Source organism: Solea solea, chromosome 20, assembly GCF_958295425.1.
Source record: "Solea solea chromosome 20, fSolSol10.1, whole genome shotgun sequence".
NCBI lineage: Eukaryota > Metazoa > Chordata > Actinopteri > Pleuronectiformes > Soleidae > Solea > Solea solea.
The window spans coordinates 8,462,083-8,479,009 of record NC_081153.1 but is presented as its reverse complement, the minus strand read 5'-3'; the positions used below and the strand labels follow the sequence as shown (position 1 = coordinate 8,479,009).

The 16,927-nt window shown below is 38.0% G+C and overlaps 2 protein-coding genes and 1 long non-coding RNA gene across 3 annotated transcripts; 2 read left to right on the top strand and 1 right to left on the bottom strand.

Moving 5' to 3' along the window:
- Positions 1-410: 410 nt before the first annotated feature.
- On the bottom strand, positions 411-4,721 carry xkr8.3 (XK related 8, tandem duplicate 3). The gene is made up of 3 exons (XM_058619531.1): positions 4,038-4,721; positions 3,213-3,400; positions 411-2,605 (listed from the first exon to the last, which is right to left on the bottom strand). Exons 1-3 carry the CDS (start codon positions 4,364-4,366, stop codon positions 1,854-1,856), a joined length of 1,269 nt encoding a protein of 422 aa, XP_058475514.1. The 5' UTR covers positions 4,367-4,721; the 3' UTR covers positions 411-1,853.
- Positions 2,559-5,367, top strand: LOC131447632 (uncharacterized). Its single transcript, XR_009234062.1, has 2 exons — positions 2,559-2,676; positions 3,184-5,367. It is a non-coding gene; the product is annotated as an uncharacterized LOC131447632 (long non-coding RNA).
- Positions 5,368-6,128: 761 nt separating this feature from the next.
- Positions 6,129-12,038, top strand: srsf4 (serine and arginine rich splicing factor 4). The gene is made up of 6 exons (XM_058619503.1): positions 6,129-6,330; positions 7,926-8,152; positions 9,930-10,036; positions 10,454-10,668; positions 10,970-11,047; positions 11,140-12,038. Exons 1-6 carry the CDS (start codon positions 6,224-6,226, stop codon positions 11,618-11,620), a joined length of 1,215 nt encoding a protein of 404 aa, XP_058475486.1. The 5' UTR covers positions 6,129-6,223; the 3' UTR covers positions 11,621-12,038.
- The last annotated feature ends 4,889 nt before the right edge of the window (positions 12,039-16,927 follow it).

Here is a 16,927-nt window from a genome sequence, read left to right as displayed (position 1 = left end):
CTATTAAAGGTAAGAAAACGAAGTAAAGAAGAAAAAGAGGAGCAGACTCCTGCTGTGGCGTTACAATACCACTGATAAGAGACAGAGGGACTGTAGAAAAAACGTGAAAATGTTACTTCATTACACGTTTTTTTGGTTTGATACCAGAGCGTTTACGTTCATGTGCTATACAAACAGTGACGTTCAGTGCCCCCAGTGTCTCGGAGGGGAGAATGTTGCTCAATTTAACAGGATTTAATACCACATTTTTTAACACTTAGCGACTGTTTTAATTACTCAAATGCGGCTGTTTTTCAATCACTTCATACGGTTTCTAACTGAACATGAAAACTTAGAGACAAATGTTTTGAAATCATTTTACTTTACTGTCAGAAACAAAAACAAAAAAAAACCCAGCTGTGAATCACAGGTTATTTAACAAAAGGCATTTATTTGAGTGTTATGTTATTAAATACCAGTTAAAAACAGACTGAGCAGCAACAATGGCTTTTTATCACTTTGTAGAAACATTGTTCAAACTAATTAATAAACCATTTACAGCTTTAACAGGTAAAAATAACACAAATATGGTATTTTGGACTGAAGATTGTCAAAGTCTGAACTCGGGCTGTGACTAACGATTATTTCCATCATCGATTAATAGTTTGGTCAAGAAAATGTTGATCAAACCTCAAAATAACAATGTGTTGCCCGCAAACCAAATTAATTCAATCTATTTGTTTTATGGCGCTAACCCAGCTATAAACATGTTTTAAGTGTTTAAATTAAACACAAACCGATTAAATCATCAGAATTGACGATTTCATTTAGTAATCAATTAATCGTCGCAGCCCTGGTCTGACCTGAGAGTGAAGACTGACTTTGGCAACAATTAAACTAAACAAGATGAATAAACACTCAAACATTTGACGCCTAAAGACAGAGTGATGTGTTGTTAAATACTGTAAAACACTGAACAACCAGTTCTCTGTTAAACATGTAAATATTCTGCAATCGACCTATGACACTGTAGCTGTTCAGCCAGTTCAGTAACAAGAGGAAGAAAAGTTTATGATCAAATCCTTATTCAAGTTCCTTCAAAGCCTTAGCAACATGGTAAATACATATTTCCACCAAGTACAACATTACTCAGTGTACAAAAAAAGGTAAAATACATTAACTCGCTTGTGAAGAGAAATCATATCAAATATCAAATGTCACCTGTGTTTTACTAGAAATTGAGCTTATCAGATAACTGTTGTTTCAGGTAGAGATACCTGTGGTGAAAGAACGAGAATACAGAACCGTGTTCCTCCACCAGGGGCTCATTCAGGTGATACCCATGCAGGTAAAATGGCAGCACAAACAGGTAACAGTGAGAGGTAGAGCGCTTAATCAACATTGTTGTTCGCAGAGAATTGATAAATGTCACTAAATCTTTTAATTTCCATCCAAAAGTCACTACTCACTATCGCTAAAGTGTAAAATCCGACCAGCATAATCTGGATTAAAAGGTGGCGTGTGGAAACATTTTGGTTCATATGAAGTACAGGAAAAAAGAAGAAGGGAGTGATTTAGATTTTTGTTATTTTTTCTTAGATTCCAGTGAAATATGTTGTTCGAATGGAAGTAAATACAATTGTGTACTTAATGATGGATTTTAAACACACGTTTTTTTTGTTTTTAAACAAAACAAAAAACAGTGTGTTTAAAATCCATCAAAAAAACAGTAGATTTCGGAAAAAAAAAAAAGATTTCCACCCCTAGTATGAAAGCTGTGAGGGACTGATGATTGGTGGGATTGTGTGGGATTATTAAAAACCAGGAAGTGACTTTGCATATACTCAGTTGCAGGTGAAACACTCACGGCAACATCAGAGGTGTGAAGACTCTGCTCTATTTGTGTCGTCCGTCTTTCTAACGACTCTCTGCTCCAAGTAGAACAAAGAAGCGTGGCAGGCCATTCGTTTGTTGAGAAGCTGAGAGAATGGTGTTCCGTCCTGGACGGACATGTCTCTGACGGACACCTGGGCATCTGGCAGGTCATCGGGCAAACCCGGGTCCCTCACAGGGGGCCTCCAGAGTTTGGGGTGGAAGCAGCAGTAGTAGAGGGATTTGAAGAGCAGACCCAGGAGGTAAGTGAGAGGCAGAGCGATGATGAGAGCGAGTGCATACGACTCTGTCTGGATAGGGTCTCTGTAATTCCACCATGTCACCAGCAGGAGTCCCGCGTCTGTGGTGATAAATGCGTGGTAGATGAGGCTTCTGGCTCGGGTTTGACCCTCTGCGACGTTAAACCAACTAAAGTACCAAATGAGGCCTATGGTGGCCCGATAGAGCCACTCCCCACCCGCACTGTCCATGAACTCTGTCTTCTGTCGCCACACCCACAACACAAAGACGGGCCAGAGCAGGAGAAAGTGGACGGCGATGTAGCCGGGCAGCACAGAGGAGAAGAGGGCGAGTGTCGCCACGCGGGGAGCGATGAGCAGCAGATTCCACAGGAAGTAGATCAAGGAGGAAGACCAGCCCTGCTTGGCTTTGTCCGGGAGGAAGGAGCGCAGAGAGCGGTGGTAATCCACCACCATCCACGCCATGGACGTGGTCGACGCGGCGATGCTCACAACTGTCAAAAAAAAAAACAGAAGTTACACCATCGGAAGTATATACTCACGCAACTGAGAGGAAGTGAACAAGGTCAACACACACTTGTGGTTATGTCATGATGAACTTCACAGCTATATTTGAGTCACACACTTTGATTTCCTCAAGTTTGGTTTGATCTCTACATTTTTTGAAGATTAAAGTCATAAATCTGAGAAAAAAGATTTCTGAGATTAAAGTCATAAATCTGAAATTACAGTAATAAAGATGAGAAAAAATAATTCTGAGATTAAGGTCAGAAATCTGAAATAAAGCTTTTTCTCTGAATTATTTTTTTCTCTTTGATTTGTGCCATTTTTCAGAGATTTCTGACTTTATTCTCTTACTGATTTTAATCTCAGTATAAATTTTTTCTTAGATTTTACATTTTTCAAAATTCTGTCTTTTGAGTTTAATCTCAGACGAAAAACTTCTGAGATTAAGGTCAGAAGTCTAGTATTTTGTTTCCAAAACATTTTTACATGTGGCCCTAATCCTTTATCTTTTCCTCGAGTGTAGATTTGTTAATAAAAACTTGTATCTCATGGATGATTACCACAGACTTGTGCTGCACTAAAGGAGGAACTCACACTGGACAGTCCTGGCCTTGTTGGTGCGCAGCATGACATAGATCATGAGTGTGAGCTGAGGCGCGCTCTCACAGAACGTCTCGATGAGTCGCAGCATGCTCAGGTCATGGGTAAGGTAAACCGCATACTCTGACCCTTCCGCTTTCCGCCACCACACTCTGAAGCCCTGACGTATGGCCGAGATGTGCCTGTGAGGATGAACATGTGAAAGAGGTCATGTGACGATGACTACACCGTGAGAACATGACACACACACACACACACACAAAGTCATGCAGCTTCTGACAAGAATCAAACTGACATTAGGAGTGAACAACAGCGACTTCATGAACTCATTGTTTGTGCATTTTATAAATTCAGTCCCTTCACTTAAGATCAGGTTATCACACCTGACTTGTATTCATTACAACAGCACCTGTCAAATCTGTACTGCCTACTTGACTGCAGTTTTCCCTGTGGGAATAGAACTGCCACTGCAGTTAAGACTAAAAATTATTTTATTTGCACCTTCACAATTTTGAGAATAGGCTGATTTGTATGTATTGCTGCAGGGTTGCAACCACAAATTAATTATTATTATCAATCAATCTATCCACTTTTTTTTCACAATTTTGTGAAGACATTTTAAGAACCAAAACAATACTGTAGACTGAGAAAATAAGTGACACAATCGTTGACACAGTGACACAAACATGATGGCTATTATTGATTAAGCATACTTTATATTGATCAATAAGATTAAAATATACACCACAATGTCAACTGCAATTGCTCCATTACATTTATAAAAAAAAGTATTTAATGTTTGTTTGTCAGGGTATTGACCTGAAGAGGAAACCCAGCTGCAGCACATGTAACAGGCAGAAGATCTTCACTCGGTCCCCGAACAGCACGGTCCCTCCTCCGCTGTGAGAGGCATTGAACCCCGGCAGCTCTCGGTCGTACTTAAACCAGAACCAGCTGAACATCTGAACCACGACCGAAGAGAGGACCATGAGGCCGACCAGCACCGCGAACCAGAGAAAGTCCCCGCGGCAGTAAAACTCGGTGGCCACCCACACGTCCGAGCCCCAGTCCACGAGGAAAGTGCAAACCCCGACCACAGAGAAGGCGAAGTCGATCCAGGAGTATTTCGAGAAGACGGGGCCCTCCATGACGGAGCAACGTAGATCGCAGCAGCAGCAGCAGCTAGCTGACCTGTTGCTGCGAGGCTAACATTCAGCTAACACCGCGGACCGTTATTTCTCTCCCAAACTGACTCCACAGTCTGGATGAAGTTGTCTCAACTTTCATAATTTGGCAAGAGCGTCAAACGATTTTCATTAGAGCGACATTAAAATGTAGAAGTCATTATTTTCGGGCGGAAAAGTGTTTATAAATGTTAGAAAAAAAAAACAGCCCCCGCACAAGTTAGCAGCGTGTGTTCGTATGTGGAGTTGTTAGCCCCGCCCACCGCGGCTCACTGGTACAGTCCAAGGGTTAGAACCCGAATAACCATTTCTAGATTAATCGATTCGTTGTTTGGTCCAGGAAATGTCAGAAAATGTTTATCATCTTAATGATGTTTCCAAATGTGTTGTTTTGTCCAAAAACTTCAGATTCAATTATGTATTTGTTTTATTTAGCAAAGAAACCAGAAAATATATACATAGTAGCTGAAAACTCAGCCAGCTTGTTTTGATTATACCCCCCCCCCCGCCCCCCCCCCAAAAAATTGATTAGTCATTTATCAAAATGTTGTCAATTGTTAATCAATGATTTGATTAATCGTTGCAGCCTTAATTGGTCATCAATGGCCCTACTTCAAGCTCCCACAAACTAGATATAAATGGATTGATCAATTAGTCCTTTTAAATTGTAGTTAAAGGTACAGTGTGTAAAATTAAGCAATATTTAACATTCACAAAAATGTGCATGTTGCAGCTGAATGTTCCTTATTTGGACTGTAGGGGGCTGCATTACATTTTTTTTACACATTATTTAAAGACAATGCAATAACAGAAACATGTAGGTAGTTTTGCCCTTAAAAAGTCCATTGTGTAAAATTCAGGTGAAGGAATTTAATTTGGTGCTGAGTCATTTCAAAGACATAATTCTCCAACTGTGTAACAAATATTGTTCTCCCAAAAAGAGGAAATAAACAGCCCAAATATTACTCTGCTAAAATATTTTTGCTGATTTTTTATTTGCATTTTTACAGTCTGTGCATAGTGAAGTGTGCGATATATATATATATATATATATATATATATATATACATATACATATACATATATACATATATACATATATATGTATATATATATATATATGTAAATATATATATATACATATATACATATATACATATATATGTATATATATATATATATATATATATGTAAATATATATATATATATATATATATATATATATAGGATTTTTGGATTGTGTTGTATTTTACATTTTATCTGTCTGATATCTGATCCAGTGATTTTGCTAGTATCGGTCAAAATAATATTTGGACTACCATGTTTTTACAGTTTTGTTGCTAAGTGAAGGCTAAATAATTTCTCCAACACACTTGGAAAGGTAGAGTGAGTTGAGGGATGTTCAACTGCCACCTGCAACTGAATGTTGTAGACCCACGGGCAATATTATCTTAAAACTATGTATATCATGATGTTCTATGGTGATATAGCTATAACATTTGATATTTTACATAATTTCCAAATAAAGGTGTTTGATGCATAATGATATGCAATTCTCACCAGAAATCATTTATGATGCAACATGAATCTATAAAAACAAACATTTTAAGTGGTGGGCCACAAAAAATCGACTTCAGAGCCGCGAGTTTGAAACCTGTGTAGTGTAAATAAACCACGCCCCTTATGGTTGCGACCTATTGTGTGAGAGGAGCGCGTGTATGTGTGTCCCCGCCGCCTCGCGCCTCCTTCTCCATCTGTGTGTGTGTGGGGGTTCCCGTTAGCTTCTGCTCACGCTTCGGTAGCACACAGAAGCTAACAAAATGTCGCGAGTATACATCGGAAGGCTGAGCTACAGGGCCAGAGAAAAGGACGTGGAGAGATTCTTCAAGGGTTACGGCAAGATTCTGGAGGTCGACCTGAAAAATGGGTAACGTTCAAGCTCTTACACTGTTTATTATTCCGGATTTCTTCTTCTGCTCGTAGCTAACGTCGACCACGGGCCTAGCGCGAGGCCTTGTCGGTCGCAGCGTGTCTGGTTAGCTAATGCTACATTGCACTGACCACGACCGTCGAATAAACGGTGGCTACACATTTTATAAAATAATTATTTCACTCGATTGCTCACTTTACTATTTCAAATGAACGGCTCTTGTATTTGGCGGGCTTTGTTGTAGCGTCGCTTTCCCCCGGAAACGGTTGAAGCTAACGTTAGCATACGTTAGACGTGGCAATGTCACGGGCGATCGTTTCAGTTGCGAGTAAATCGTTTTCCCATTTATGTTTAATCCCACTCATGTTCAGACACTTCAGCTTTTACTATGCTTGTTAATGCTTTGTCATAGCATCTATCTTGTACCATCTACTATGTACGTTTCTTACAGCTTTCCATCCCACCACCTTAATCACACGCATATTTAACGAGAGACGGACATTTACTAATTTGGATACACTATTGGTACTAAAACAAATTGGCACGTCAACGTGGAAATTATATAACGAGTTGATTTAAAGTAGATATAAAATATGGTGTTGTGTGTGTTTGTCTATAATTCATTTTAAAATCCGATTAAAACAGATCGTGCATGGCTTTGTATGTGAGAACGTGCGTTTTGAATGTGACACATAACCTATCGAATATGAACCTTCGTGCTAAATTAAGATCCAGATTTACGATCGTTGAAATTGAAACTATCCCACGCAACAGCTCAATCTGAAAAGCCTCCGATTCAGCAGAACATGGCGTTCCCTAATATTGCTCATAAAAAAAATCATAAAAATAGACATTGGGCTTTTATTTGAAGTGTAGTTTTCTAAACCAAGCTGCAATTCAGTGGCTGCCATAGATTTATAACTAGGGCTGCAACTATTTTTTTTCACAATCCATTAATTGGTTGATCAATTTCTCCATTAATTGAGTATAATGTTGGGAAATGTTGATCAGTGTTTAACAAACGTGGAAATTATGTTCTCAAGTGTGTGTTCACAACCCAACATTATTCAGTTTGTATGATTTATTTGATGGAAAAATATTTATTCAATCGGATGACTCAATTATCAAGGTAGTTAAATAGTAATTGTTTCACAATCCTTGGCCATTTGCATTGCCAGCAATGTGTTGACACCTGTACATAAACATGATTTGATTGAGATGATTGTTGGTTATTTTCTTGATATATCGGCTAATTGTGTGGTCTGTAAAATGTCAGTAAATGTTTACCAAAATGTTACCAAACCCTGAAATGACATTCCCAAATAAATTATTCAGTTTTAATGAGCAAAGAAACAAGAACATATTGACATGGAAGAAGCTAAAAAAAAATGAGAACTTGTTTAATTTATTGAAAAACACACAAATTGATTATTATAGTAATCGATTCATTGCATAGTCGTTACAACCCTAATGTGTACATGCTGAAATGTTATTGCATGTTAAATTGTATTCTGAACAACAAAACAAAATTCAGTAAATCAATGCATTTTTTTTAAACCAAGGGTTAAAATAAGTCGTCTTCTCCTCTCCAGGTATGGGTTCGTTGAGTTTGATGATCCCCGTGATGCAGATGACGCCGTGTACGACCTGAACGGCAAAGAGCTATGTGGAGAGCGGGTCATCGTGGAGCACACTAAAGGACCCCGCCGTGATGGAGGCTATGGTGGTGGTGGTGGTGGGGGTGGAGGAGGAGGAGGAGGAGGTGGCGGAGGAGGAGGAGGAGGAGGCGGCGGCGGCGGCGGAGGAGGTGGTGGAAGGAGTAAGTGTCCACAAGAGAACTGTTTGTATTTCACTTCAATTATGTCTTTGATAAGAACATTTTTATTCATTACAGGGAAACATTGATCTAAATTTCGAAGGGGCAAAAAAATTAAAGCTCGTCCTTGGTGGCTGATGTGCATTTAATATACATGTATGTACATACACATTCAAGTGTTTTATAACAGGAATTTAGGGTAGGAGGAATCAAGGAAGCCGATGCTTTATTCAGGACTTATTTTTCGAGTACTTTCAACTGTGACATACATATACCAGTTTTTCTAATGGATCTGAAAACACTCTCACTCATTCTCACCTTCGCACTCCTAGTCTTAAAGTTCTGCCCATCCAGGTTTTCGATTACCTGTTTAACAAACAGGTGTGTCTAAGTTTCAGGACCGTTCACTGCACAGAAGCAGTTTCGTTCCATATTGTCTTGCAAATACGAGGAGCAGACCGTGAATGTGTCATTGTCATGGCACTTGGGGTAGTTCTTTTTTCTTAGCTACGTCCATAAAACAGTGATTTTTCAACCTGTGTCCAGATGAGTGTTTAAGCTTCCAGTCAACTCCCTGAAACTAAAACTGAAAGTATGTGTGAACAAAGCTTTTTCTTCACATCTGATTTTCAGCATTTCCAAACTCCTCAATTTCTGCCTTTCCCGATAATGGCCTTATCCACAGAGAAACACAATTCTTCTTTTTGAAGTATTTGTTTTTGATGATGCTTGAATGATGTCTCTCTGCACATGAAGCTCCCCAAAAATACTAAACGCTGTACTATAGTGTGTGTGCCAGGCCTGTGTGGCACTGTATTGTGCCATGGAAATGCACCACAAACAGAAGGCCAAGTAGTACTTAAAAGGCATAAAACTAGCGGGGTTAAGAATTTTTGAGATTTAAAAAAAACCAAAGAGAGGGTAGTATGATGGACGTAGCCTAAAAGAACAGTGGGAGCAGAAGTAAAGAGTCTTTATGAGCATACAGTATGACCTTATTGCACGAGAGCCACCAATGACTTGAACTATTTCCATGTGTTGTGAATATGTGATGGGGAAATGGCAAAATTATAATTGTTTTTAATTTAAATATTGTAAAATTAAAAAAAAATTGTCAAATATCCTGTGATCTATTGATGTCTTATATTCCATTTTTTTATTTTATTTAAAATGACTGTCAATTTAAAGGTAAAGATTTAACAAAGAACCTCAATGTTTTAATTGAAAGAGTCCTTTGCTGACTGCCTGCCCCTATTGCTGGCCATGGTGTCCCCCCTTTCCAAGAGTGTGGTTTGACCATTCTGGGCCCCTGGGCAGACCAAAAAAGGGAGCCATTGTGAATGAAGACCGCTTTTCCCATTAGGCCCAGGCCGGGTGGTGAGGATGCCATGGGGTTAGGAAGAGATGTGGGTTCAGCCTGAAAACAGAACATGTTTTGTAACAGTGAAATGTTTTTTTTTTCTTTGTTTTTTATAAATATTAAAAAGTAGCATAGAATCTTGATTTAGTTCACCGGAAGTACTTCCTCGATCAGTTATGATTTTTAAAATTTTTCATTTTCTTATTTAGTCAAGCTTTTACAAAAAAAATAATGAGCTAAATTTGTGTCATAGGCTTATAAATCGAGCTAAATAGGATTTATTTTCCTTAATTTTTTTTTTACCCTTTCCCCTTCTTTGTATATATTTTGTAGCATGTAGCTTGGAGATTAGATTGACTGCATCCTCTCAGTTTCTGCCTGGTTCTCATTTCTCCTTTTCTTTCCTTGTTGCCTTGAAAGGTGGATATGGACGCTGGGGACGGGACAGATACGGTCCACCTATAAGGACAGATTATCGGCTCATTGTTGAGAATCTTTCCAGCCGCTGTAGCTGGCAGGACTTGAAGGTATGAGCGACGTCTACCGTTGACAGAAAGGTCACATACATATATACACACACAACTGAGAGGAAACACATTGAGAAGTTTATACTCCATCAGCTTTTAGAATGAAATATTTTAAACCTAATGGAAGTCAGAAAGACACAAAATGGTTCTCGACACTATAATGGCTAGCCTTTAGCCAAAGTTGTAACATAATAGGTTAAATAGGAAATACCTATCATTAATAAGCAAAAGGGTTTATCACCAGCCTCCTAGTGATGTGGAGTTTATGGTAATGATTCCTTACTACTACTTTGAGACAAATTTAAAATTAACTATACAGGGAAATGCACAGACTGACTTTATTTTAGCCAGATTTAATGTTCCTGGTTGATATTTTGGTAACAGTTTACTCACGTTTGGGTTTTTTTGTCTGTGAAGGACTACATGAGGCAGGCGGGGGAGGTTACGTATGCCGACACCCACAAGGGCCGGAGGAACGAGGGAGTGATAGAGTTCAGGCTGTACTCCGACATGAAGAGGGCGCTGGAGAAGCTGGACGGCACCGAGGTGAACGGCAGGAAAATCAGACTGGTTGAGGACCGCGCCGGAGCCCGCCGCCGCCGCTCGTACTCCCGCAGTCGCAGCCGTTCCAGGTGAGACAGGGTTACTTGTATATGTGACTTTGAAACTTATCTTTGTTATATAACATATATATATCAATCTCCTCGTATTACATTTTGGGGTCATCACAGTCTTACCTCTGTGATGTTTTCCTGGTTCAAAAGACTGTTGCAATACATTTAGTCAAATATTACATTTCAATTACATGTAAGTGGAATTGACAAAAGTATACCGGAAAACTGGGTTATCAACTTGTTAAAGAGAAGAATTTGACAATTTCAATGAGCCTCGTGAAGCAATAACGTACATTAAAACTGTAATGGTTCCTGTCAGGTCTCGGTCCAGGAGCAGGAGATCTCGCAAGAGCCGCAGCCGCAGTGAGAGCAGCAGTCGTAGTCGCTCCCGCTCCAGGTAAGAAATCACATAAAATGAGCAGTAGTGGGCTATCTCTATGTTGAAAAATTTGGTTAATAATAATAATAATAATAATGTGTTGCCAACAGGGCGGCGTCTCGCTCCCGCAGCAGATCTCATAGCAAGAAGAACAAGGGCAAGGGCAAGAAGGAGGAAGAGGAGCGCAGCAACGGGGCTCAGAAGAGCAAGGACAGCAGGAGCCGCAGCCCCAAGAGCAAAAAGATCAAGAAAGAAGGGAAGAAGAGCAAGAAGGACGACTCCCAGTCCAGATCCCGCTCTCGATCCAGGTCTCGCTCTAGGTCGGGAATCAAAGATCGCTCCAGGAAATCTGGCTCAAAGGGCCGTGAGCAGCCCAAGAGCGAAGATGAGGGCGGTGAACCCGAGAGGGGCTCTCGCTCCCGGTCCCGCAGCCCCATCGAGTCCAAATCCAGAGCCAGGTCTAAATCCAAGTCCAAATCCAAGTCCCGTTCTCCCTCACCTGCCAAAGCCCGCTCCCGCTCCCGGTCCGCCTCACGTTCAGAGTCCCGCTCCAAATCTCGCTCCCCGTCTCGTTCCCGTTCCCGCTCTTAGTTCATGTTTTGGACAGTTTGTCTTGAGCCCAGTGTCTCCTCCCCTCGTCCTTCGTCCACATTCCCCACAACCCTCAACACTAGCCCGCCTCCTGTTTTTGATAAATAGCAGTAGAATACCAGACACTCGGCCGATGTCTTTTATGCACATGCTTCTCCATTTCATTTGACTCTTGACGCAGCAGATTTTTTGTCATTAGACTCGTCTCGTATGGAGGTGTTAATGAAATAACAGGGTGCAAATCTCAGTTTTATAAGTTTCAATGATGATGTGGTGTGTGTTGTAGCCCCCTTTTTTAATCACATGTATTAGCAAACTGTTTATTTGTCAATATGCTTGGTGGGAATATGATCCAAATCTCGCCGTTAGTGAAACCCTTGTATCGTTTTATTTCAGATTAAAAATTGCCTGTTCTGGATTAGTGACGCTCCCCTCTTTCTTTCCATTTAATTTAAATGTTTAGTGCTTGTGTTAGCCCTTTTTAGAATGCTAAATCAATGGGACTTTTGACAGGTTGAGCTGGAAAAGCACAGGGTGATTTGGATAGATTTATTCTGATTATCAACAGCATAGTACAGATGTCCTGTTGAACTGCTGAATTTAACTTTTCTTAAAGTGACTTGTTACACAAGTCTGAGCTAATCTTAAACCCATTTACTATCAGAAAATACAGAGGAAGATCGCAGGTTGAGTATCGGAGTTAAATCTAAAAATTACAGCAGTCACATTACTGTCAAAATGTCAGAGAACCCAGGCATTGTGTATTATAGTATGCTGTCAGAAAAGGTCCTACTTTTTGTATTTTGTTCAGTCACATGAAGGTCATACTAAAGTAGGTCGTCCAAAATCACTCAAAAAAGTCATACTATTGTATGTCATCCAAAATGACACCAAAAGGTCATACTATAGTATGTTGTCCAAAATCACCCAAGAAAGTCATACTATAATGTCGTCCAAAATCACTCAAAAAAGTCATACTATAGTATGTCGTCCAAAATCACTCAAAAAAGTCATACTATAGTATGTCATCCTAAATCACTCAAAAATGTCATACTATAGTATGTCGTCCAAAACCACTCAGGAAAGTCATACTATAGTATGTCGTCCAAAATCACTCAAAAAAGTCATACTATAGTATGTCGTCCAAAATCACCCAAAAAAGTCATAGTATGTTGTCAAAAATCACTCAAAAAGGTCATAGTATGTCGTCAAAATCACCCAAAAAAGTCATAGTATGTTGTCAAAAATCACCCCAAAAAGTCATACTATAGTATGTCATCCTAAATCACTAAAAAAAGTCATACTAAAGTATGTCGTCCAAAACCACTCAGGAAAGTCATACTATAGTATGTCGTCAAAAATCACTCCGAAAAGTCATACTATAGTATGTCGTCCTAAATCACTCAAATAAGTCATACTATAGTATGTCGTCGGAAATCACTCAAAAAAGTCATACTATAGTATGTCGTTGAAAATCAATCAAAAAAGTCATACTATACTATTTTGTCAAAAATCACCCAATAAAGTCACACTATAGTATGTCGTCCAAAATCAATCAAGAAAGTCATAGTATGTTGTCAAAAAAGTCAAAGTATGTTGTCAAAAATCACCCAATAAAGTCACACTATAGTATGTCGTCCAAAATCACTCAAAAAAGTCATAGTATGTTGTCAAAAAAGTCAAAGTATGTTGTCAAAAATCACTCAAAAAGGTCATAGTAGGTCGTCAAAAATCACCCAAAAAAGTCATACTATAGTATGTCGTCCAAAATCACTCAAAAAAGTCATACTATAGTATGTCGTCCTAAATCACTCAAAAATGTCGTACTATAGTATGTCGTCCAAAACCACTCAGGAAAGTCATACTATAGTATGTCGTCCAAAATCACTCCGAAAAGTCATACTATATAGTATGTCGTCCAAAACCACTCAGGGAAGTCATACTATAGTATGTCGTCCAAAACCACTCAGGGAAGTCATACTATAGTATGTCGTCCAAAATCACTCAAAAAAGTCATACTATAGTATGTCGTCCAAAATCACCCAAAAAAGTCATACTATAGTATGTCGTCCAAAATCACTCAAAAAAGTCATAGTATGTTGTCAAAAAAGTCAAAGTATGTTGTCAAAAATCACTCAAAAAGGTCATAGTATGTCGTCAAATATCACCCAAAAAAGTCATAGTATGTCTACAAATATCACCCAAAAAAGTCTTACTATAGTATGTCGTCCTAAATCACTCAAAAAAGTCATACTAAAGTATGTCGTCCAAAACCACTCAGGAAAGTCATACTATAGTATGTCGTCCAAAATCACTCCGAAAAGTCATACTATATAGTATGTCGTCCTAAATCACTCAAATAAGTCATACTATAGTATGTTGTCCAAAATCACTCCGAAAAGTCATACTATATAGTATGTCGTCCAAAATTAGTCAAAAAAGTCATACTATAGTATGTCGTCCTAAATCACTCAAAAAAGTCATACTATAGTATGTCGTCCTAAATCACTCAAAAAAGTCATACTATAGTATGTCGTCCTAAATCACTCAAAAATGTCATACTATAGTATGTCGTCCAAAACCACTCAGGAAAGTCATACTATAGTATGTCGTCCAAAATCACTCAAAAAAGTCATACTATAGTATGTCGTCCAAAATCACCCAAAAAAGTCATAGTATGTTGTCAAAAATCACTCAAAAAGGTCATAGTATGTTGTCAAAATCACCCAAAAAAGTCATAGTATGTTGTCAAAAATCACCCCAAAAAGTCATACTATAGTATGTCATCCTAAATCACTAAAAAAAGTCATACTAAAGTATGTCGTCCAAAACCACTCAGGAAAGTCATACTATAGTATGTCGTCCTAAATCACTCAAATAAGTCATACTATAGTATGTCGTCGGAAATCACTCAAAAAAGTCATACTATAGTATGTCGTTGAAAATCAATCAAAAAAGTCATACTATACTATTTTGTCAAAAATCACCCAATAAAGTCACACTATAGTATGTCGTCCAAAATCACTCAAAAAAGTCATAGTATGTTGTCAAAAATCACTCAAAAAGGTCATAGTATGTCGTCAAAAATCACCCAAAAAAGTCATACTATAGTATGTCGTCCAAAATCACTCAAAAAAGTCATACTATAGTATGTCGTCATAAATCACTCAAAAATGTCATACTATAGTATGTCGTCCAAAACCACTCAGGAAAGTCATACTATAGTATGTCGTCCAAAATCACTCCGAAAAGTCATACTATATAGTATGTCGTCCAAAACCACTCAGGGAAGTCATACTATAGTATGTCGTCCAAAATCACTCAAAAAAGTCATACTATAGTATGTCGTCCAAAATCGCTCAAAAAAGTCATAGTATGTTGTCAAAAAAGTCAAAGTATGTTGTCAAAAATCACTCAAAAAGGTCATAGTATGTCGTCAAATATCACCCAAAAAAGTCATAGTATGTCTACAAATATCACCCAAAAAAGTGTTACTATAGTATGTCGTCCTAAATCACTCAAAAAAGTCATACTAAAGTATGTCGTCCAAAACCACTCAGGAAAGTCATACTATAGTATGTCGTCCAAAATCACTCCGAAAAGTCATACTATATAGTATGTCGTCCTAAATCACTCAAATAAGTCATACTATAGTATGTCGTCCTAAATCACCCAAAAAAGTCATACTATAGTATGTCGTCCAAAATCACTCCGAAAAGTCATACTATATAGTATGTCGTCAAAAATCACCCAAAAAAGTCATACTATAGTATGTCGTCCTAAATCACTCAAAAAAGTCATACTATAGTATGTCGTCCTAAATCACTCAAAAAAGTCATACTATAGTATGTCGTCCTAAATCACTCAAAAAAGTCATACTATAGTATGTCGTTGAAAATCACTCAAAAAAGTCATACTATAGTATGTTGTCAAAAATCACTCAAAAAGTCATACTATATAGTATGTTGTCAAAAAGCTCTCGAAAAAGTCATACTATAGTATGTCGTCCAAAATCGCTCAAAAAAGTCATACTATATAGTATGTCGTCAAAAATCACCCAAAAAAGTCATACTATAGTATGTCGTCCTAAATCACCCAAAAAAGTCATACTATAGTATGTCGTCCAAAATCGCTCAAAAAAGTCATACTATATAGTATTTTGTCAAAAATCACTCAAAAAAGTCATACTATAGTATGTCGTCCTAAATCACTCAAAAAAGTCATACTACAGTATGTCGTCCTAAATCACCCAAAAAAGTCATACTATATAGTATTTTGTCAAAAATCACTCAAAAAAGTCATACTATAGTATGTCGTCCAAAATCACTCAGGAAAGTCATACTATATAGTATGTCGTCCTAAATCACTCAAAAAAGTCATACTACAGTATGTCGTCCTAAATCACCCAAAAAAGTCATACTATATAGTATTTTGTCAAAAATCACTCAAAAAAGTCATACTATAGTATGTCGTCCTGAATCACTCAAAAAGTCATACTATAGTATGTTGTCCAAAACCACTCAGGAAAGTCATACTATAGTATGTCGTCCAAAATCACTCAAAAAAGTCATACTATATAGTATGTCGTCAAAAATCACCCAAAAAAGTCATACTATAGTATGTCGTCCAAAATCACTCAAAAAAGTCATACTATAGTATTTTGTCAAAAATCACTCAAAAAAGTCATACTATAGTATGTCGTCCAAAATCACTCAAAAAAGTCATACTATAGTATGTCGTCCAAAATCACTCAAAAAAGTCATACTATATAGTATGTCGTCAAAAATGATCCAAAAAAGTCATACTATAGTATGTCGTCCTGAATCACTAAAAAAAGTCATACTATAGTTTGTCGTCCAAAACCACTCAGGAAAGTCATACTATAGTATGTCGTCCTGAATCACTCAAAAAAGTCATACTATAGTTTGTCGTCCAAAACCACTCAGGAAAGTCATACTATAGTATGTCGTCCAAAATCACTCCGAAAAGTCATACTATATAGTATGTCGTCCAAAACCACTCAGGGAAGTCATACTATAGTATGTCGTCCAAAATCACTCAAAAAAGTCATACTATAGTATGTCGTCCAAAATCGCTCAAAAAAGTCATAGTATGTTGTCAAAAAAGTCAAAGTATGTTGTCAAAAATCACTCAAAAAGGTCATAGTATGTCGTCAAATATCACCCAAAAAAGTCATAGTATGTCTACAAATATCACCCAAAAAAGTGTTACTATAGTATGTCGTCCTAAATCACTCAAAAAAGTCATACTAAAGTATGTCGTCCAAAACCACTCAGGAAAGTCATA

Coding starts and splice junctions, on each gene's coding strand:
- srsf4 (XM_058619503.1), top strand. CDS start 6,224: ATGTCGCGAGTATACATCGGAAGGCTGAGCTACAGGGCCAGAGAAAAG. Junction 8,153..9,929: donor CGGAGGAGGTGGTGGAAGGA/GTAAGTGTCCAC, acceptor TTGCCTTGAAAG/GTGGATATGGACGCTGGGGA. Junction 10,669..10,969: donor CGCAGTCGCAGCCGTTCCAG/GTGAGACAGGGT, acceptor GGTTCCTGTCAG/GTCTCGGTCCAGGAGCAGGA.
- xkr8.3 (XM_058619531.1), bottom strand. CDS start 4,366: ATGGAGGGCCCCGTCTTCTCGAAATACTCCTGGATCGACTTCGCCTTC. Junction 3,401..4,037: donor CAGCTGGGTTTCCTCTTCAG/GTCAATACCCTG, acceptor TCATCCTCACAG/GCACATCTCGGCCATACGTC. Junction 2,606..3,212: donor CAAGGCCAGGACTGTCCAGT/GTGAGTTCCTCC, acceptor TTTTTTTGACAG/TTGTGAGCATCGCCGCGTCG.